Source organism: Poecilia reticulata, linkage group LG2 (genome assembly GCF_000633615.1).
Source record: "Poecilia reticulata strain Guanapo linkage group LG2, Guppy_female_1.0+MT, whole genome shotgun sequence".
NCBI classification, from domain to species: domain Eukaryota; kingdom Metazoa; phylum Chordata; class Actinopteri; order Cyprinodontiformes; family Poeciliidae; genus Poecilia; species Poecilia reticulata.
Genome location: NC_024332.1, coordinates 26,701,899 through 26,724,790, shown reverse-complemented (window position 1 = coordinate 26,724,790; position 22,892 = coordinate 26,701,899). Strand labels below are relative to the sequence as shown.

Genomic DNA, 22,892 nt, shown 5'->3' with positions numbered 1-22,892 from the left:
CAGAGTTTTTTTCTTTATTGCTTCAGTAATATGTCTTCTTACATATAAACTCTTCTTTCTAGACACCTTCAGTTCCCATCTCTTTGTTTTACTTCACAGTGCTTCCTTCCTTTCTAAACTGTTTTTTACATTTATTACATCCAACCTGCTTTAACATTCACACTGAAGGAACAAACGAGTCCCCAAACTGAACAGCAGCACATCCTTTTAGCCATTAAATGTCTTTTTTCCACTTTGTCTAGTTCTGGAGAGTCAAACAGACTCTTACTTACTGAGATGCTACAAATACGAAATCAGGTAAAAACATGAAAACAAGATAAGAAAGAGCCAAACAGGTTATTTACAGAAAACAAATATTATCGCATTCATTTCGGTCGTCTTAATAGAGGAAAGCAGGTTTAGAAATATTTCAACCTGTAAAAACCCAAATCAAACCAGAAACACGAATTACAGCATCTCACTTAAAAATATGTTTTTTTCTAATCCAAACAAAGTTAAAGTGGAATCATTTCCATATAGTTCAGTGAAACTGTTAGAAACATGATGTATAAAAAAGACTAAAACATTCATAGTACATGATTTATGCCTCCTAGTGTAGAGAAATAAAAACTTTACAGCTAGCTGTCCTCAAAATCAAAGATAATAGATTTATAACTGACTCCAGGTTAGTAAATATGGGTATTTAAAGATTAATGTTGACTTTGTGCAGCTTTGTACTTTTATACTGTAAACAAGAAAAGTTCAGGAGAAATGTTAGTGAACCTCTAATCTCATGTATGAACTGTACAACTGGAGATAAAACTGGATTTAAAAGTGTGACATCATCGCAAGATAAGATAAACATCCAGCAGTAAAACTAAAATCAGTGGAAACTGTAAACAATATTAAAAAGTAAATCAGGCAGATAAAGTCCAACATTTAAACAGAGTTCCTAGTGGAGAGTCCGACTAAGAAGATGCTCCGAAAAGAAACTGGGTTTCTCACCATTTTCATCAAATTCCCAGAACTGTAAAGAGGCAAAGTTACAATTGTAAAATGAGTATTGCTTTGAGTTTATTCAGGAAAAATGGTAGTCATACTTCAAAGCTTTTGCACTTGCGCCCCTGCAAGCTAACTATCAGTTAGCCACTGCTTTACTGATAAGCTTTCAAATATAACTAAGTTATTTTGAGTGAACTTTTAAATGTCACAAAAAAGACAATACAAGTTTGATGTGTTTCCATCAACCAGGCTGAAGCTTAATTTAGTCAGATGTTGATGTATGCATGGCTGTAATAATCAGAAAGTTGAGGTTGCTAGCTAGCGCGGACTTTAAAAATATTTCTGGTTTGGTGCCTCTGGTAAGGCACAGACCCACCAGGGGATGGGAGTGTTCACTACGTCTGATCTTTCCTTCTCCACTTTAGAGCATTAACTCAACAAGCGAGTGTTATTGAGGAAGTTATTAAGAATTTTACGTCAACTGTTTCTAATGCAATACTTAAAAAAAATGTTGATGAAACAAGGCTAATGAGAGTTTGGGTTCTGGAGGAATTCAGTCCACGGTCATGAGGGGACCCATAAGGGCTGGAACCAGGCTTATATGGGAGGCTTCAGTCTAATCAGTCCAGGTAGATCCACACTTTTCAGAGCTGCTTTCATCTGTAAACGTGTCGGTTAAGAAGCCTCCACCATGCTCAGACTGGATTCTCTTCCAACTAAAATCTCCCCATCTTCCTCCTCATCTTCCCCTTCCAAGATGGCGGTCATGGGGGCGGCGAAGAGGCGGCAGCGTCCGGCGAACCGTCGGCTGCTGGAGCAAGGGGGAGTGAGGGAGCGAGGTTGCATGTGGGAGGAGGAGAAGACGAGGACGGGTGAGGAAGAGGTGAGCAGCATCAGATCCCGGCGCCTCCAGCCAAACATCATGGAGAGCGCGCAGGGAGATAACGGAGGGGCGTTCACAGTCAGAAAGCTGCTGGACCTCCCATCATCCAATGGGTCAGAGGTCAGGGGAGGAGGAGGCGTCTTCTGAGGATCAACAGGAGGTGGAAACTGACCGACACAAAGGCGCTCTACTGCCGAGATCCTGGAAGACGCCTCGACTCGACTGCCCTTCTTCAGCAGGAGAGCCTTAAAACTCTCACTCCTGGCTGACCTGGGGTTCCTGAACCCTGCTGCCCTGGTCAGGCGGGGTTTAGTGGGAGTCTCTGGAGGGGAAGAGGAGGAGGATGAAGAGTAGGACAGAGGGAGTTCTCCAAAGTCTCTTCTTCCAAGCATCTTTCGCTTCGATCTGAGAAAATTAGACAAGAAGCACCAGTTAGATCCTTGTGTACGGTCAGTTTGAGAAGATGTTTGATTTGGCCAAATACTTTTCACAACTACTGGACTAAATCACATCAGTTGCCTCTTAATGAGGTTAATGTGCTTCAGCCAACCAGATTTAAAGTGTCAGATCTCTGGGAGGAAGCCTAACTGGAGTGTAAGGGTCAGAGGGAATGAAGGCAGCAAGGAAACAAGATAGGAGACAGATGGACCTTCAAAGAGAAAGGTTATTGATGTACATATTTAGGTAACAAGGGTTGATTTCACTTTTCAGTGCTTCGTTACAGGAATCAGGACTTGGAACTGCACCATCTACATATTTACTGCCCAGTTCGAAGGTTTACCTGCAACCTGATTACCGACATGTTCATGCGGCGCCTTCCCATACTGCACTGCTCCAGAGGCAGAGGAAGGGATCAAGCAGATGTGAGGATGTGTATTGTCGGTTGTTAAAATACCAGAACTCAGTATCAACTGAAGTCTACCTGTGGATGATGGTGAACAGATCCTCTGTAGTTCGAGGACGACCGGAGACCAACATCTGATCCGCCGAAACGTTGACAAACACATCGTCTGAAAAACAAATGATCAATTCTCTTTTATTAAGTCTAAAATAGACTTGATAAGAACAACCAGTTTATCACTGAGTTTTCCAATGGTGTATCACTTAAGGAGAACCGTCAAAACTAGAACATTTAGACACAACAAATGACAGTAAACCTAAACAGTGAGGGCGAGTAGTTTCCAGGTTGAGTTGATCATGAGTTGAGTTGACCCTATACATAAGTTTTTGATAAATCCATATGTTGAAATAGGACAAGTTGATTCATGACTATGGGCAATAACCAAGTGGCAAGAGCCACTTGGTTCATGGACACAGAAAACTTGAAGACTAAAGCCAATAATGTAGACTGATTTTGGGGTCACTGCTAAGTATGTACTCTTACTGTATGACACTACTGCTGCTGTTTTAGATTATGCTTGGCTCAATGCTAGTCGTACAGTGCACAACTAGCAAAGCACACACATCCAATATTGGGTTCTAACCAGGGATGAAAGTAGTTTTAAATTCTTGGGGGTACTATGACAAAATATATTTATATATATATAACTGTTTCTTTGTGTGCTTTGGAATTTCTGTGCTGATTAATGTTTTTGCGAAGCGATAAAAGCTGGTAGCTCTTGAATTGCTACAAAATAAAGCTGTATTTCCTTCAGCCTACTGGCTGCAATGTTGACACATTGAGATGCCATGAGACCTAAATTCTGAACATCATGGCATGGAGTGCATCCCAGTTTTCCATGTCTGGCATATAACCATTAATTTTAGCTTTTAAACTGGTTCTATTGATCCTGTGTCCAGACAGAGGGATAATCAGTAGCCCAGCATCATGACCTGTTCTGAATATCCTGCAGCTTCCACTTCTCTTCCTAACATGGCGCCTCCTCACCCTGACTCTCATACTGACAGGAGAAACGACAGAGCTCTATCAGGTTAAAGCTCATCTTCTGAAGTTGGGATGTTTTTCCTCCAACAGGTTCCAGAGGAATGACCTCAATCCAGAGGTTGGACTGGATTTTATTTCAATGTCATTTGTTAATGTTAGCTTATCATTTTTAACAGTGGAGCTATAAAGGTTTAAAAAGGTAATTATTTTTGGAGAAAGACTAATCAACATTAATATTTCCACTAAATAAGAAGCAAAAAAAATTGAGAGGAAAAGCCTCTCAGACTCTGAGCTCAAATCAAGATGTCAGAGCAGTAAAACTATTATTTTTAAATTAGACAATTTAATTTCACATAATTATCAGGTAGAAGCCATTTGTTTGTTAAATACTTAAACATATTTACCGTGTTTGATGTTTGTTGTGAATGATGTATATATAGCCTACTCACAAAGAACAAGGTAATTAGTCCAAGTTTGTCGTTTATTGAACGCTCAGAAACTACAGCGGCTGTGATGAGCCACAGCAAAGGTGTACCCAAGAAAGGACTCATAAGGGGTATTAGTACCCCTGCGTATTAGGGGTACTGCGCAGTACCCCTAATACTGCGTATTAGTATTAGGGGTACTAATACGCAGTACCCCTAATACTGCGTATTAGGGGTACTGCGTATTAGTACCCCTAATACGCAGGGGTACTAAGAAGAGGAGGAGGACGATGATGACGATGAGTACCCTGCCGTACCCCCTTACTTTCACCCTGGTTCTAACCCTTGGAAGTTGGTCATAATTCTATAAATTCATTAATTCTATCCAAAAAGTTAATTTTCTCAAGGCTCTGATGAGAATAAGCTGAAGAGTCCAGCATTGCCTCATCTTTACTGTAACCAAAATGTCTGCAACTCACCATCTGAAGACCTGCTAGCCTCCTTGGCCTCATCACTTTGGGGCTCTTCCTTTCCTGGTTCCTCCTCTTCATCTGGTTCTTTGATCAGGAGGTCTGGCAGTGATAGCTCCCCCTGCAGGCTCTCAGTTGACAGCAAACTGCTGAGGGAAAACCTGCTCTGACCAATCAGAGTGTACGAGCTTTCAGAGTCACTCGTCTCTTGGTTGCAAACTTTGAATTTCCTTCGCCTGTCGACCCTTTCTGTTATTACATCTGGGTCATCCTCTGATGATGATGAAGATGATGAAGAAGAGGAGGAGGACGATGATGACGATGAGGGAGAGGGCTCCATTTTTGGTGACATCATCAACAACTTTCGGCCTGGCCGCCTCTTCCTCACTCTCCTGGATTTACCTTTTTTGTTGGATGACGTCATCATCATCATGACTGTTTTCTTCCTCTCCTTGTCTTCCACTCTACCTTCCTCTTCCTCATCTTCATCTTCAGCAAGTGAGGACTTCATAAACCTCTTGTTGTTGGTTATCTCCTCATCCTGCTGCCTTGTCCCAATGATCCTACCAAAACGAGGCTCAGCCACCGCAGACTGAATTGCTTCTGTCCAGGTAGAAGTAGTTTTACGGACCCCTGAGGGACCCATCCCCACTGATGGGGACCCTGAAGAGTGATGAGTCTCATAGACATCAATCATTTGTGATGAGCTGCAGGATTTGTTGTAAGTATTACCAGCTCTAGTTTCTAAGGTGCTTCTGGTTTCCATTGCGGTCTGAGTTTCTAAAGTATTACCAGTTGCTGAAGTCCCTTTGAGTTTCTCTCCAGTGTGTTTGGATGCAAAAGCTGGTTTTACTGTTTTGGGAGAGGTCAACGAAGGATCTGGCTTCTTTTGCAAAATCTGTGGCTTCTGCCTTTGAGGAGAACTAGCAGGTGAGTTTCTTGAGTTCACCGAGCATCCTGGTATTTCTGAATTGCCAGAGGCGTTTGTCAAGTGCTTTGGCGATGGCATGTTGCTAAATGTATGGGACTGTGTGTTAAAGAAATCTGAAGTGTTAGGTCTAGGGCAGGACTCTATGATACGCCCAGGGCTACTTGGCCCTCCTGGTCCTCTTCTAGGCTTTGGGGATGTCAAGGGACCCAGAATGCCAAGATCAGGCTTCTTAGGGGGGACAGGTTTCTCTGGGGAGTACAGCTTCCTTGGACTGCTTGACCAAACATCCCTATTATTGTTTTTCACATCAGTCTTATTCTGTATTTCTGATTTATTTTCATTTCTTTCATATTCGTTTATCTTTTCTGTTACGTTGGTCTTCTTTTCTCTCAATCTCTTTATATGCTTTGCAAAGTCTGCTTCTGAGGAAGGTTGCTCTAATGGAGGATTCTGGATATTATTATTCATGCAACATGTGTCATCATCATCAGGACACATTTTTACCCATGGACTGTCAAGACTGGAGACATTCACACTCGCCACAGGGGGACACATGTCTGAATCATTATTCTGTTGCCCATTGACCTGGACATTTTGTGTGATTTCTTTGTTAAGCTTAAAGTCCTGGTCTTTCTCGCTTACTGAGCTGCCTTGTTGTCTTTGAAGCTTCGCATCACCTGACTCTGCAGTGGAAATCCCACTCTCACTTTTCATTGGGTCTTTGCAATACAGTTCTGTCTGTTTTACTTCAGTACTGACTCGGCTATTGCTGTTGGCTAATAATGGACATGTGTCATTGCCAGCTGTATTACAGGTAGCCTGTTTTGCTCCAGGTGGAGACACGTCTGCATCAGCATTGGAGAGACAATCAAGAAAGGACTCATTTAATACATCAAAGTCTGGTTGAGTCTCTTCCATCTGGTTACCGTTAGTTAGCAACACACTAACTTCAGTGTGAAGTTGGCTGTCAGTTGGGTCATGTTCGGTTTGCTGTACTGCCTGGTTTTTGACSGAGCGGAGTTTGACACACTGCAAAGCTTGAGGGGTGATCAGATGAGAGTGGGGCCTTGGAGATGTGCTTGGACTTGATGGGAGAAAGGAAAAGAAGGAAGGTTCAGAGAGAGCAGGTGATGGAGGAGAAGATGGCGGAGGAGGGGAGTCGACTATGTCAGATAATTCAAAAGATGGTTGAGAAGGTTGGCAGGGTGGCGATGGATCAAAATGGGATGGTACAGACGAGCCCAGAGAGTGATGTGAGGTCTGCCTCACAGCATAAGAATAGGGAGGAGGAGGAGGCCGGGTGGGGATAGGTAGTGGAGGAGGAGGTAGAGATAAAGGTGGGAGACTGTTGGGAAGTGGAAGAGACTTGGTAAAAGACGGAGGAACATGGAGGCAAAATTCAGGCTTTGAAGGAGTTGTAAGTGGTGAAGGAGGAGAAGAAGAGGGAGACTGTAGAGGAGGTGGAGGGGTAGAAGTGAAAGCTGGAGAGACAGAGAGGCAGAACCCAGGGATTGTAGGAGAAGACTGTGGAAGAGGAGGTGGTGGTGGTGGAGGAGGAGGATGCGGAAGACAAGGAGCACGAAGGCAAAACTCAGGGACTGGAAAAGTGGACTGTGGGAGTGGAGGGGGAGGAAGAGGAGGTGGAGGAGGAAGTAGATCAGGAGTTGTAAGGCAGAACTTAGAAGCAGGGGGAGCGGATTGTGGAAGAGGAGGAGGAGGAGGAAGAAGATCAGGAGTTGGAAGGCAGAACTTGGAAGCAGGGGGAGCAGATTGTGGAAGAGGAAGAGGAGGAGGAGGAGGGAGAAGTGATTGCCTGGCTAAAGAGTCAGATGAGGTGTAGGAGGAGAGAGAGGAGGAGGAGGAAAATGAGGAAGAGAGAAGTGATGACTTCCTCTGTGGAACTGGAGGCTTTGGCTTCCCTTTTCCTCGAGACCTGGTCCTGGGGAGGGAAGAGGCTGTGGGGGAAAATGGTAAGGTTGAAGAGCATGAGGTAAAGAAAGGGGAGGTTGGAGGAAGGGAAAATGCTCCTGGGCTTGCTGTAAGAGGGGAGGAAGGATTGTGGGGTGAAGAGACTGGAGTTCCAGGACTGGGAGTGTTAGACTGGCTGGAGTAACCACTGGATGGAGAGGCAAGGCGCTGAAGCCCAGCAACAGAGGAGTCAGGTGGATGGTTGAGAGAGAGTTTCAGATCTTTATCCTCTGAACTTGGATTTCCTGGGCTAAGCACTTGGCAGTATTTGGGGCTCACTGGGTTGGCACTGGAAGAGTCGGAGTGAGTGGAAGTTGCCTTCTGGGAGTTTGGACTTAAAGGTTCGAAGGTTGTGACTGTCCCACAGTTCAGACCACTCTGACGTCTTTTTGCATTGCTCCTGGGTACCCAGGGGTCAGGGAAGGTCTGAGGAGATGATTTAGGTGTGTGCAAGGTGCTGCGATCCACACGAGGACTCCGGTCAGGACGTGGGCTTGTTGTTGAACGCGAGGCCTTGCTGCGACCTGGCCGGCGCCTCAAGGAGTCGGAGCGCAGAGGTGGGGGAGGTGGGCGCTTGGACTTGCGTAGGGAGATGCTGCGTGTCATAGAGCGAGAGTAGAACGCTGAAGTGCTGGACTTCCTTTTCTCCCGGTTCAGCAAGGGAGATGAAGACATCTTCTCTGAACAAAGGGAAGTGTTGTCAATACAGAGAGGGGTGGAGCGACCAGAAGAAAGAAGTGGTTCACAGTTCCAGCCTTCTTCAGAGACACATCTTGTGTCCTGGGTGATACCGCTGTGGATGCTGGAGGTAGGAGAAAGAGGCCTGTAGCTCCAGCTTTCCCCACTGCAGGAGTCACCATCAGAGAAGTTTTGGGCATTTTGCTGGGTCATGGTCTGATCGGCCAGAGCCTGGTAACTAAACTGAGACACAGAATCAGCGATGCTTGAAGAGGAGAGGTAGTGAGAAGAGCAGTCATTTAAAGGCCTATCACTGGGATAAGACCACTCTGATTGCAATTGGCTGGGGGTGTCAGAGATGCAGGAGTTGACAGGAGAAGAAGGAAAACAAGACGACGAGGAAGAAGGAGACTGGGGTATGACTCTGGCATTAGGGTCATAGGGCAACAATGGCTGGAAATCACTTGGGAAACTTTGCTGATCCTGTGACTGCAGAGAAAACGACAAGAAAAGAGACACAAACTTTAACTTGGCTATGGTAAATTCAGCGTGGCACTATTTTTCTTGGACTGACCTGGCTGTAAGATGAGGAAGCACTGAGTGTCCTGTAGGTGGTGCTGTTAAAGCTGACTTCCGAACTCAGAGAGGAGTTGGTGGGAATACGGGGGAGGCTGTTGATCTCAGAGGAAGACGAGTGACAGGAGTTGGGCTGCTTGCCAACATTTGGTGAGGCGGTCAGGGAGGCCATGAGGCTGGACATGCCCTCACCCTTTGGGGCTCTGATTCTCCTGGAGGTAGACGGTTCCTCCTTTCTGTCTCTTTCACTCTCCTCCATGGCCTCCTCCATGCTGTTTTGCTGATGTGAGGAGGAGGATGAGGAAGGAAGTCGACCCACTGTTGAGTACTGACCAGGTAGATTCACTGGAACAGAGGGCTTGGGGATGACATCGTCCAATATTGCAGAAACGGTTTTACGGCGGCTCAGTTTATTAGGTCTTCGGTTTAACGAGTCTCCATTAGAGATTGTTCTTCGAAAACTGGCCTGTCGGTCAAAACTCTCACCTTAAAGGCAAATAAACAACAAATTACTCCATCTTTGGAGTTTAGGCAACAGATTACAAACAAATCAGAATACTTTGTTACACTAAATAAATCAAACTATTACAGGAAAACTGCTTCTTTCCCTTTAAGATGATGGACTACTTGTTTTTAGGACTCAAGAATAACTGGTTTGATTTAGGAATAAAAAATCTTTAGTTTGGTTGAAGATCTTAAATCTTTTTGGTAAGAATGTCTGAAACATTCTTTTAAAGTTCTCATATTTTTTTAAATAAAAACTTCATATTTGCTTTAGTCTAATAAATAAATGATTCGGCTTAATAAATAAAACTACTTGGTCACATTACGGTGTTGCACAATTGTTAGGACTGTTGCCTTGCTACATGGTTGCTACATGGTTGTTTGTCCTGTGTGTCTAAATGTCTCTAAGCTGAATAAGAGGTCTTTATGTGGTAAAAAAAAAAAAGAAAGTAAAATCTTTGGTTAGAATGAGGAATTCAAAACAATTTAAATAGAAAAAGGTTGTAGTTTTGAGAAAATTGTGAAATTAGCTTAAAAAATGTTTTGTTTTTCCTACTTAATGTTCAAAAGTGAAGCTGATGTGGAGTATGATCAAAACATAAGCAAGATATTTTTCTGGACCAGTTGCTAATTCACCAATGGCATTGCTAGCAGTTAAAGTATAAATCTTTTTGTAAATTAAAATGAATATAATAAATCTAAAAGAATGTCACATCAGGTTTAAGGACTAACTTGAGTCACAAACAAATGTCAAACCATCTTTAGAGGCTGCAACATCACAGATTGAGTCAAACCCAGAGGTTCTGGTCTCTGTACCCGTCACGTTGATAGGAACTATATCAGCTGCGACGGCCTCCGCCTGCTGCCTCATCTTCTCTTCCGGCGTTGGAAGGCGCTGAAGAGGCTCCGTTTCGAATCCATCATCCCAGCAGGACGAGAGACTGATGGGATTCAGGACCAGTGGGGTCATGGGTCGCGGGTTGGGGAGGAAGAACTTCTCATCTTCATCTGAAGACGCTGAAGACTGACAATAAAAAAAACAAGGTTTAATTTACAGCTCAGCTCAACTAGAAACAGTTTAATTCCAGTTTTTATGCTTTAGGGTTTAAATGTCGGCTAGCAGGGAGTTAAAGGTACGACTGACTATCTAAACTAATTTTATTAAGTCTGGTCCCTGTTTACCTTTCTCCTCCAAAATGAAAACTTGAAACAAACTGAAAAGCAAGACTGAGAGAAAAAGTCCAAGACTCTGGACCTCTGAGAGGAGGAGAGATGAGTGAGACAAAGAGGACAAAAAAAACAAAACGATTAGTCATCTGGATGCAGCAAGAACAATGGAAATGCCTCAGTTTGACCAGCAGGTGGCTGCAGAAGACTTCACCTCTCTGCAAATCTTCACAACTGCAGAGTAAATGAAGGGTTAATTAAGCTTTTCAATCCTTTAAAATGAAATAATGTCACAGCAGCAAAGTCTCTGGATGAATAATTAATGGATGTGTTTCTGTTTATGAGGCTTCATATAAAATAATCCCAGCTGGATTATAATCTGCAGTGTGTAGTCATCGCTTCATGACTCATTAGGCCGCCGTTTCTGTACGGTCGCTTCAGCCTCATTAATATTCATGAGTCACTGACACCATCTCACCATCGCTCTGCCTCTGCTCCGCCAGCCTCTGTTAGCGCCGCCCTCTGATTGGTCCAGACCGCACAGTGGAGCAAAGGTGGGACTTGGTGGGCGGTGCTTGAAGCAGTCATGCTGAGTCAGCCCGTTGTAAGCTGTGGACAGACAGAAAGAAAAGGAAGAGCCAATCAGCAGGTAGACCTGCTACTGCTGGCTGTGAAGACGAGCAGTGCTGCAGCTGCTGCGATGCAGTCTGCAGCAGAGCAGTGCTGCAGCAGAGTGCGCCACTGCAGTCCAACTGCAACACTCATTTCTTCACTCGCGTGTCTGCAGATCAATACCTTTTCATTTAAAGATCATAAAATCTGATTCAAAGCTTCCAGGGAAGAGAAAACTACAACCGATCAATTTATTTCTCTGCGTTGTAAAGCATAAAAACATTTTATTTTAACTCAAAGCAGAAAGACTAATCATTTAAAGTGATCAGTGTGCTCTCTGTAGTTTTGTCTCTGTCCTTGTTCTCGTCTCTCCTCTCCATCTGGTCAGACTACAGCAGTATTCATCTCACCTCGCAGGTCATCAGCGCTGCCCGACCGCCGTTTCCCAGGAATGAAGCGCAGACCCTGTGGAGGCTTCTGGGTACTGTAGTGAACGGACCATTTGTTGTCCCTGTCCCCGGCTGCAGAGACAAAGACAAAGACGGACAGAGACAGAATAATCACTATGAGGTTTTCTGTGCTTAATCTCGTTTCAGCAGATTTCCTCTCACACCGAGACGGTTGATGATGGAAGTTGCAGCTCTCAGCAGCGTCAAGGTGACCCCGGCTCTCTGCTTCAGGGGCTTTTAACTTGAAGGAAAGGCCGTCTGACTTCCAGGGGGAATCAGTGGACAGATGTGTGGACAGATGTCCCATTTAACTCTCAGTTTCTGTAAATCGGAGCCAGAACGCTGGCATATAAAGACAGACGACCATTTAAATGGTCACAGGTTTGTGAACTCCTAAAACATTTTGGTTTTATTTGCAACATGAATAAACTCAATCAGGAGATCAAATACTGAATAATAAAACTCGTAAAAACGAGATTTATCGTCTTAAAACCGACTTCTGCATTCAGACCAGAAAACGTCTCTGTTCGTCTGGAGACGACACAGTAAGTCCTCGTCTGTCAAATCAAGTTTTGACCTTTGACACGTGATGTCACGCTCTTCAGAAAGCRGTCCACTCCGCCATGATGAACGCCAAAACAATCACGTTAACTACTGTACAGCTTGACAGTTTATAGCCTAAAATCACTTTAATTTATTTGATTTCACTGAAGACAGGAACGAAAACTAAACTTTTAATTTTATCGTAAACGTTCTGATGAGGAACAAAGACGACGATGGAGAAAAAGCCGCCAGGACGGGCAGCTCTCGGTGCTGATTGGCTGAAGACCGTAGCTATTAGCATCATCAAGCTTCTGTGGTAGCGCTAAAATGGTTTCCATGGTAATCTGAGGATTCAGTTTGGCTTTACTGACGTTTAGATAATCAAAACACTGAATGTTTCACAAGAACTTAAAAGTGTCAATTATATAGTTACTACTGGTTAAAATGTTCAAATATTGGGTCATCATGGATCAATCGCCTCTTATTTCTATGGTAGCCAGTAAAACCCTCTGGTACCGTCCAGAACATCTCCTGAGGGTCCGGTTCCCCCAACACAGCAGATTCTCTACAGATGAAATGTTTCCAAGCAAACGAACATAAAACAGTGAAGTTCTGGTTGGAGTCACTGAGGATGAGCAGAGCAAACCAATAAACCGGTTTACCGATCAATAATCAATCAATCACCTACTGTCAGTCATTCACAGGTCATAAGAAAAGAAATCTGAACACAGATCAAACTGTCGACCTCAACTATGTTTGATTCAATGCAAAAACCCAACAGCCAATCACAGAGCAGGATGATATGAGGTCATCTTCAGAGATCCATAACTGATATCTATTGATTCTGACTGACCCAGTTTCTGATCCTCAGCGCTGCGTCTCCTACCTGTGGTCCTGGTGAGGAATCTGAGGACGGATTTGATGGTGGCTCCGATCAGAACCATGACGACGCCACACAGCCTCTCACACACACACACACACACACACACACTCCTGCGGCTGCAGCAGCAGCAGTAATGCAGCTCCACTCGCTGCGACGCCGCTCTCCTCCCACTCCTCTCTTTCTCTCTCTCTTTTTCTCTCTCGTTCGCCCCCAGCCTCTTTCTCCCTCTCTCACTTCCACACACACACACACACCTGCCACGCTGGCAGGACGCCAACACACGTGCGCGCCCTTCAGGAGCCACCAGGTGATGAAGGTTACCTCCAGACGCTGCAGGAACGTGTTGCTTTGAAGATGAAGGGGAAGTGGCTGTTTGTGGGTCTGATGTGAAACATTTTATCTTTTATTCTCTGTGTTCTGGTGTCGCTGGGAGGACAATCCATCCGCAGGGTATAGAGGAAAAATCCAGGAAATAATGAGCCGAGTTCTGCATCGGCTGAGTGATAAAAGGCCTCATTATGTCTCGTTTCATGAATCCTTCATGTTTTATTCTGTCACTTTGAAGCTCTTAAAGCAGCTGGATGTTTGTAGGGTTTGTGTTGCTTTAATGCCTTTTTCAACCTCAACGTGTTTATTGGGAATATGTAGATTCTATAAAATATTTAATGGAACATTTTTCAGTTTAGTTCAGATGGTTGATGCCTCCTTTGTATCGTTTTTGCTCTTCTGTCCTTTTTTATTTCCCTGCAGTTCAATCTTTGTTTTTCCTCGTCGTTCTGTCCTTTTTAGCATTTTTCCTACCATCTTTTTGACGCTATATTGTGTCTGTAGTTCCTTTGTCRTGTTTTATTTTCAGTATTGACTTTACTCCATGCTTCAAGGTGGTAAAAGCTGAAGCATGACCAGTTTGTCCACAGAATTTGTAGATTACAGATGATTTTTATGCATCTTTAATGAAACCTCTTGGTCTTGGTGTAACATTTTCCAATGTAAGTCAAGCCACTGAGAGTTTAAAGTCTCTGAAGAGAAGAGATATTTAACTCTAAATGGTTTTTGTTTACTGTTCTGTGAGAATCATCAGCTGATGGTGAAGCAGATACCAAACTGGACTTTAAGGTTCTGAAACACCAGCAGCTGAACCGTCCTTCAGCTCTGTCCTCCATAATTAGTTTTAGTGGTTAATTGGGTTCACCTCCATCACCAGAGCCAAACTGGGACAGTTCCAGTTGGTAAATGTGTCGACAATGTGGAGCAGCTAATTACAGTGTTCAAGGCTGACGGCCTCCCTGTCTGTTCATCTCCATCTCCTCACTGTTGTAATTAGTTTCAATAATTAGACACCAAGTAGGGCAAATTATCTCACTGTTATATTTAGAACCAAGCGGCTCAATCAGGACCGTCACCATTAAGAAAGCCAGGAAAGACGGGCGGGAATCAGGAAATACTGAAAAATCAATTATTTACATTCGTAAGTTTCTTGAAGATGTTGAAAGTGACAGAATTATGTTTGGTTCACATGCAAAATATTAAAATGGTGAATAAACACGTCTAAAATCAGATTTTAGATCGGAGCGGTTCCAACGTTCTTCCAACTGGATCAGATCACCAGGAATAAATCGTAAGATTATCTACAGCAGGGGTGTCCAAATGTTTTATCATGGGGGCCAAGATTAAAATTGTAAATTTAAAAGTAGTCGGCCAAAAAATTTAATAAAAAAAATCTACCAATAATAAAGCAAAAAGTGTAACCTGATATTTATTATAGATCTAAAACTTGATATTTATATAACGGTGCATCAGATAGAAAAAGTGAGTAAATTTATAGATTAATCAGGTTTTTTGAAGAAAATTCCTATTAATATAAAAATAGACTTCTTTCTAGAAAATTTCTGAAATTGTTCTCAAAATTTCAGAGTTTTTAGGCAAAAATGCACTACTTTGTTTTCTCCTAAAAAGCCTCTAATACACTGTAGCAGATTTTGCCTGTTTTCTGTATTAAAATGAAAATATCTAGTTTTCTTTTTTTTGGGCTCGATTGAATAAACTATTTTCAGTAATAAGATCAGGATTTGGGTCACTTTGTTTCTAAACAGTTGTTATATTTCGACAAGTTTATGAAAGAATAAGAGCTGATTTGGGAGCAGAAAAGTCTCCTGGTTTTACCGTTTATTTAAACTTGGTTATAAAAAACATAAATAATTTGTGTATTTGTGTTTTAATGTGTAACAAAATCATTAACCTGATTATAAATTAAATGTGTCCAGTCTCAGAATGACTACCAACACAACGGTTTAACAAACTCTAAAATCCTCCAATGTGGTTGAATTGAATCAACTCTCCAAAGATCATTTGTCACAGCAGTGAACCAGTTATTTTAGGGAGAAATGACTTTTTCCTGAGTCAACATGGCTGACGGAGGTGAAGCTGCCAGGTAGCAGCTGCTGCAGACATACGGGCCGTTCATCTGCTGGAACAGGAATTAGCCTGTAGCTTAGCATATGGAGCTGCTGCTAATCCATGAACACAAATACACACAGAGCAGATTACACACACAGAGGAGGTCATTAGGAGAAACACAGGGAGCTGGTTGTGCTACGAGTTATCTGAGAAGAACAAGACCTGTGATGCATTATTGATCTGAGAGAGAGACAGAGAGAGAGAGACAGAGAGAGAGTGAGACACAGGAAAGTAAAAGGCCTATTGGGGCCAAACAGAGGAAAACCCAGATAATCCTCATTTAAAGAACCTCCATCGGCTCTGCTGAGGAGAAGCAGCATCAAATATTAATGGCTTTGAAACAGTTTGAATAACAGAAAATGGAAATGAGAAGAAATGGAAACTTAATTTCTTGAACTGCAAGAACTGCAGCGAGTGTCTGTTCTAGTTATTTAGTTAGACTCTTGGTTTAATTATAGTTTTAAGGTTGAATTCTCATTAGTCTTGTTCTAGCTGAGAACAGGAAATCGAACCCAAAACGTGAACTCTGGTCCGTCTACAAACCTCCCTCTGGGTTCGGTTGAAGTGAACCCTGGTGCTGATCGATATGTGAACACCAAGTGGACCGCAGACCGCTCCAAAAGCAGGAAGCATGCTACAGCGCAGGGCATTCTGGGTAAATGCAACCAAAGCTAACATGCTAGCAGGAGAAATGACTTGTGGTGAAAAGAAGACAACCACTAAAATCTGATGCCTCCATTTTTGTTTCCATAAGAAAGTTGTGCTCAGAGGTTTTCATGTCATTTCCTTCAGTGGTTCTTGATGCAGCGCCCCCACAGGTGAGGAGGGGAACAGGTTTTAAAGGGTTTGGTTGGTTTGACTCAGAACAGAGAGAAAAAGAACCGCAGCAGCTGGAAATTGGACAAATGTTGCCATTTTGAACCTCTAGCTGGTGTAAAATGAGAACATTGTCCAGGCTGGGAGCCGTACCTTTCTGGAGAAGCGGTGTGGTCGACAAGGCTTCCTGCTTTGAGCCTTTCCCCTGGCGACGTCGGAACCAAAGACATCTGGTCTTGCGCCTCTTAGTGGGCTGGTAGCGGTACTGCGGTGGCACCTCTGGTTCCTTTGGAGGGTTTGTGACGCCCAACAGGTTGGGGGCAGGAAGGGTGTAGCCGGGGCGGGGCTCTGGGGACGGGGGGCAGGAACTGGTCCGGCGCCGATGGCTGAGGATGGGGCAGGAGGGGCGCGGCACCTGCAGGGGTGAGGTCTGACTTTTCCCACATGACTCAGGGGAGAAGAAGAGTTTCCCATGAGCCTCCAGTGGAAGGGAAGGGTGAACATGCTGCCGCGGTGGGAGGAGCCAGGGGTTTCCCTGAAGGTGAGGTGGGAGGGGCTTCCTGTCACCTGAAGGCGGCGCCGGCCTGGCGTTCAGCCCCATCATGGCCCTCTGCTGCTGGTAGATCTTGGCGCTGAGCAGGCGCCGCCTCAGGCTGCCCTCCGTCTTCGGCTGCAGGGCGGCCATCTTGCGCGGAAGAAGCTCATCACGCTCTTCGTCGGGTCCGCCGTTCCAGCAGTGTGATGACGCTCCAGGCCCCGCCCCCTCGCCGCCCAGACAGTCAACGTAAGAAATCATCCTGTCTGATTGGCTAGATGGAGAACGAAGCCTGATTCATGAAACGTCTCATGATATCAGTACCAAACTAGATCCACTGTTAGCTTAACACAAAGCGTTCATGAAACAATGTTTCCAAAACCGGGCGAAACTATTTTTCTCCTATCTAAGTTGAAGAAAGACATCAATTCTAAAACTGTAGCACTTCAAATTAAAAGCCTTTAACTTGTTTAATCTTGCAGAGGAAAGTAAATCGGTCATCCTGCATGTAGCAACTATTTAATTCTACAGTTGAAGCTGAAAATGAGTCAAAGGAGATTCTTCAGAGTAAATCCAGAAAGTTCCTCGAAGCCTTTCCCACAACAGTGAAAATAAATTCAGGTTTTTCAGATTAAAAGAAGGATTTCCAGATGTCTGACCACCTTTTCTGATCAAAAACGACCAAAAAAACGTCCAGATTTAGAGTGAAACTCGGCAGCTTCTTCTCATTCCTTCACAGAACAAAACAAACATCCCAAACCTTCGTCTCCTCCAGAAACCAGCCTGCGCTCTGCCTGCGCTCTGCAGTTTTAATCTGCTAACAGGGATTATCCAGGTCTGCAGATGGCCAGAGTCAACAGGTTTCTACCTCCACATGTTCCTGGCTCATTCCTGACCCTCCAGAAACCAGAAGGCGGCATCTGCCAGGTGAGCTGCAGCTCAGAGCCGCTGACATGCCGCCTCTTTCCTTTGGTGAAAAGAAGAGCATCAAAACAAAGTCTGACAGGAGGACAAGTTCAAACATGGATTAATCCTCCACTGAAAATAGACCCTGGAGTTTAGAGACGCTGAAAACATCCATCAGCCGTTTAGTCAAACAGTCACTGAACTAAAAACAACTAAAGTAAGAGTTCAGTTTTTACAGTAGCAACAAAACAATTCAACTGAAGCAGAAACAATACATATAAAGACATGGAAGAGTATTCACACCCCTCTCTATGGATCACATTCCCTACTAGAGCATCTTCCTATAAACAACCAAGCAAAGGATGTGGATTAGCAGCTGATGTCATCAGGACATTAATGTGGAACAAATGTTGAGTCGTTAGCATGTTAGCATGAAACCATCAGTCTGAGGCGTCCTGCTACTGGAAACTCATAATACATCAATGATGGACAAACACAGGAACGAGAAGCAAAATTAAATATGTTTTGCTGAATGTTTACCAAAAAAAAAAATCGGTTTTTTATTTACTTATTTAGCCAAAAAGGCTCCGTTTACAGACACAAATACAGAAAAACTTCAACTCTGCAGCTCAAAAAACAGCTGAACTTGCCGTTGCGTGAGAGAATCCATCAGGATTAAACCTGCAGCAGCTCTGAAAGTGAAAACTGAGGATCTGTCAGGTGATGTTTTTTAATGACACTGAAGAGGAAACAAGTGGAGCAGCAGAGAGGTGAAAGACGCTCCTCCAGGCGAACATTAAATCATCCCAGAGCCGAGCGCAGCAGAACAGAAACCAAACAGAGAAAAAGACCAGTTCACGTCACATCGGTTTGATTATCGGCTGATTGATCATCTGACTGACTCCGTCCATCAGCTGGTTCTGTCTGCTCTCATACTGACAGAATAATCCAGTTTCTGGAAGTCAGACTCTGTTTTTATCTGGTTTATTACAGCTGAGTCCATTTCCACTCAGTCATGACTTCAAAGATAAGCTGATAAAAACAGGAAATTACAGTAAAACGTCCTGCAGTCAACAGGAAGCTGTCGACTTTTTAAAACCCCTTCAGAACTAAAATTGGACTTTAACGTGACTGTATGCCGTTTCTATGACTTCTTAATTTTATGTTTTTATGATCTGAAGCACTTTGAACTGCCATGTTGCTGAACTGCACAGTACAAATAAATTCAACTGATTGATTAAAGGCTGATTCCTGTAACTGGATCTGACACTGGATTTGGTGATGCAGTTTTTTTCTTGTTACAGAAGCTAAAAGAGACAAATCTGCACGAACTAGAAACTTTGCTTTTCTTCCGACCTCTTCATCAAAAACTTCCAGGAAGTTCTAGGCAGAAGAATGGATTTTAATTTTAGCTTTGAAAAAGTGGAAACGCCAAGATAGATAAGACTTTCCTCCAGTTTTTGACCTGATTATTCCTCCATAGAAAGTTTTCCTGACCCAGTTTAACTGAATCCAGTTTAAATGGAAATATTATTGAATCCAACTTAATTTATTCTCCATTTTCATTGTCAGTTAAAGCTAGTGATGTCATTTACCAATTTCTCCATCTCTATTGTTTACTTTCCCATATTACTGGATATGAATTGGATCCATTTGTGCAGCGAAGTTCATTTATAACTCTCATTTAATGTAGATGCAAACATGTTTCACTTATAGCTTAACTAAATAATGAGCTGCTGAAAATCCATCTCAGAATGTAAATACGTAAAATAACTCCAATTAGACAGAAAGCTGCAAAATATTCACACTTATAAGACACTTTCCTATAAGTAAAATAATTTACCAGTGAAACTAGAACCCTTGTATTAATATTAAAGAAATATTTAGCTCCTATAAGTGGCTGAAATAGAAACTGGACCAAAATACTTTGTAAGATTTTGTGTTTTTGCAGTGCAGGAAACAAAACAAAGCAAAAAAAAAATGTCAGACATGAGAACCAAAGATGAAAAGTTATGCTTGTCAAGAGGATAAAATGCTGTTATTCGCTGGAGAGGAGAATAAAAAAAAAGAGAGAAAAAATACAAAAACAGATTCTGGAGAAGAAACTAAGATCTGAAAGACGAACAAAAGTCCAGGCAAAAAAACTCCAACGGACTAAAGTTAGAGCAGAACCAGGTTTATTCTGCCTGGTGCAGCTGCAGCCGCTCTGTGGGTGTGTGTGTGTGTGTGAGAGAAGCTGAATGGGATGTTTCGGCCTGCCTCGACAGGCCGCCGCTCATTAAACACACAAACACACTCACAGCGGCTGACACACAGCAGAGAGAAGAACCCATAGACCGACCAACCGCCACCAGAACCAACGCGACTCTGAGGAGCATCATGGCGGTAACCATGGCAACGGCAGTTCAAAGCGCTGCAGCAGCACTTTGTTGCCTCCATTAGCCGCAGCGCTACACTGTCAGAAAGAGAATGAAACAATGCAGTCTCACCTTTAAAGCAGAGCATGTTCACCTCACTCCGTGTGTGTGTGAATCCAAGCAAAGACAGAATGAAAACACAAGTCCTCCCTCTGGCTCTCTCTCCTCCTCCATCCCTCCACAATAAAAGCCTCCATTTAGTAACAGCTCGCTGTCAGTTTGTGCAAAACAAGGACAGAAACGACACAAAGAAAGTTGACAGAAATAGAAACAAACTGCGACTTTAATAAAATGGATTGATTCGTTTTATGATCATATCTAAACTCCAAACAAAGTTGGATTCTTTACAATCTGTTTCCAGCTGCAAACTTTTCATCTGACTAAAAAACACAAATAAAACTAAAATCCTCCTGAAGACAAACTGCTTCCTGTTAATCACATAACAGGTTTTATTATTTTAATGTTTGTCATTTCCAATTAAAAATTGTTTCATGTTTTTGACGTTTTTTTAATTCATTTGAATTGACTGAAAGAAATAGAAAGATATTTAATCCATTCTCAGCAGTAAGTCGGTCACTCTTGTTGCATTTCTCCAAGTTCAATAAAGTAGTTAAAAGTACTACTAAGTACTAAGTACTAAAATTATTATAATTTGAATAATTTTAATCAATTTTTTTTATTTAATGAAATTAAATAATATTATGGTTTATTATTTTGAATTAGTTTTATGTAAAAATCTCAGACTAATGTTACATAAAGATGTAATGAGCTAATAATATTAGGCAATAAACTCAAGTAGTAATGTAGAAGTAAAACCCAGACATGTAGATATATAATTAAAGCACTTATAAAGGATTTAAATGACACAAAGTTAGCAGAGAGAATTTAATTAACTTATTAATTATATTTCATTAAATGACGGAATTGAAGATGAGTTAAACCTCAGTCCAGTTGGTGGCGGTAATACAAAAAGACTGTAAGATGAAAATAAACTCTATAGAAGAAGACGAAGACGTCGGAGATCTCGCGATGTTTGAGTTCTGTTCTGTGATTGGCTGCGCAGGAAGTAAATACAGCAGCGCATCAGGTAACCCTCGGTGGGTTGAAAACAGAAATTTGTCTTCAAACCAGTGAAAGCTAATCCTCTATACTGGTTTCACTGGTCTAACGCAGTCAAATAAAGGCAGAAGCGCGGAGAGGTGGGTAAAAACCGGGTTTAAGGGGATGGTTTTAACGGCTGTTGGCATGTTAGCTTAGCATAGCTCCATTGGTCCTGTACCGTTATTACATTGTAGTCACATCACCGGGATTCATTTAATGGAAAAATAAACATAAACCATTAAAAAATGAGGTGGTTCAGCTATAAAATGATAAATTAGTTCTTTTAACTTAAAGGACTAACCATATATGGTGTGAAGCTTCTTTAAGGTGCTCCCTGATTGAAAACAAAACCTCCTACTTATGAATTAATTAATTAATATGATGCTAATAATGACATTAATTTAACTGCGTTGGTCATTTCTGATTAAATACTGAAGTTTGTGGTTATAATACCTCTATGATGGTGTCTCCTAGCAACCATGTCCGTCTTCATCCATACCCGAGGCGAGGCGGGCGGCGGGGTGGCCGCCCACCTCCGGTGCCCTCACTGCGGCCAGCTGTCCAAGAGCCACGCCCAGCAGCTGGCCCACCTGGCAGCGTCACACCCCACCTGCCTGGATGACGTGGCCGTGGGTCGCCTTGGCAACATCCTGATGTACCAGAGCAGCGCGAGACTCTTCCACTGCTCTGAGTGTTTCCACACCTGCAAGGACTTCAGCAAACTGTACAAACACATCATCGCCAGACACTGCATGATGGAGAAGGAGAAAGAGGGAGGAAGAGGAGGAGGGGAGGCACAGGAAGCAGAGGAGGTGGAAGGAGGGAAGGATGAAGAAAAGCTGGAGGGTCTGAAAAGAAAGAGGAGCAGTGATGAAGAGGAGGGCAGTCCTGAAAGTAAAAAGAAGTGTGGAGAGAAAGCAGCTGCTGAAAGGAAGCAGGGTGAGGAAGAGGAGGGAAAGACGAAGAGTGAGGAGAAAAAGGAGGTAAGGAAGAACGAGGAGAAAGAGGAGATGAGGAAGAGTGAGGAGGAAGAGGGGAAGAAGAAGAATGAGGAGGGGAAGAAGAAAAGTGAGAAGGAGGAGGGGAAGAGAAAGAGTGAGGAAGAGGAGCAGCGTGAGGGGAAGGTCGGTGAGGAAGAGAAGCAGTACGTTCTGACGTTCGACGGCGCTCTGTTCCACTGCAAGATCTGTGGCTGGAGCCACAGGCAGCGCTCCGTCTCCGTCAGCCACATCGTTCGCAAACACGAGATCCCCAAGAGCTACGCCAGCCACGCCCTAGCCAAGAGCCGGCAGCTGCAGACGGGCCGGGCCGAGGAGGAGGACGGCGCCGGGATGAGCGAGGAGCTGATGAAGGAGGAGATGGAGGTGGCGGCGCGGTGGGTGGGCTCCGTCTCCCACCGCTTCGTCTGCCTCGTCTGCAACTGGAAGAGCAAACTGAAAGGTTAGCCAGCTTGGATATTTTTCCAGATGTTTCAGCCTCTGGATCAGAACCGGGTCGTCTCACCCTCTCCCTTTGCTCCCTGCAGGCTTCGTTCTGACCCACGTAGAGCGCCACCATGAGGTGGAGCGGCCGTACCGCTGCAGCTCCTGCCCCCAGAGCTTCTTCCTGCCCAGCCGGCTGCAGCAGCACGCCCGCACCGCCCACCGGCCCGGCCGCTACGCCTGTCCCTTCTGCTGGTTCCGCTCCGAGGTCCTGGGCGGCTTCA

At 43.6% G+C, this 22,892-nt stretch overlaps 1 protein-coding gene across 7 annotated transcripts; it reads right to left on the bottom strand.

The window, feature by feature from the left end:
- Positions 1-22,180, bottom strand: nhsl1a (NHS-like 1a). Of its 7 annotated transcripts, XM_017309541.1 has the most exons (10): positions 16,382-17,740; positions 11,491-11,601; positions 10,947-11,077; positions 10,484-10,558; positions 10,118-10,325; positions 8,796-9,283; positions 4,654-8,710; positions 2,787-2,874; positions 2,646-2,693; positions 2,179-2,269 (listed from the first exon to the last, which is right to left on the bottom strand). In XM_017309541.1, exons 1-9 carry the CDS (start codon positions 17,022-17,024, stop codon positions 2,669-2,671), a joined length of 5,826 nt encoding a protein of 1,941 aa, XP_017165030.1. In that variant the 5' UTR covers positions 17,025-17,740; the 3' UTR covers positions 2,179-2,269; positions 2,646-2,668. The 7 variants fall into 7 exon arrangements, with proteins under 7 accessions (XP_017165035.1, XP_017165036.1, XP_017165014.1 ...); XM_017309546.1 differs by lacking the exons at positions 2,646-2,693; positions 16,382-17,740 and adding an exon at positions 21,641-22,180 and having other exon boundaries at positions 1-2,269; XM_017309547.1 differs by lacking the exons at positions 2,646-2,693; positions 16,382-17,740 and adding an exon at positions 20,159-20,247 and having other exon boundaries at positions 1-2,269.
- Between the last annotated feature and the right edge of the window lie 712 nt (positions 22,181-22,892).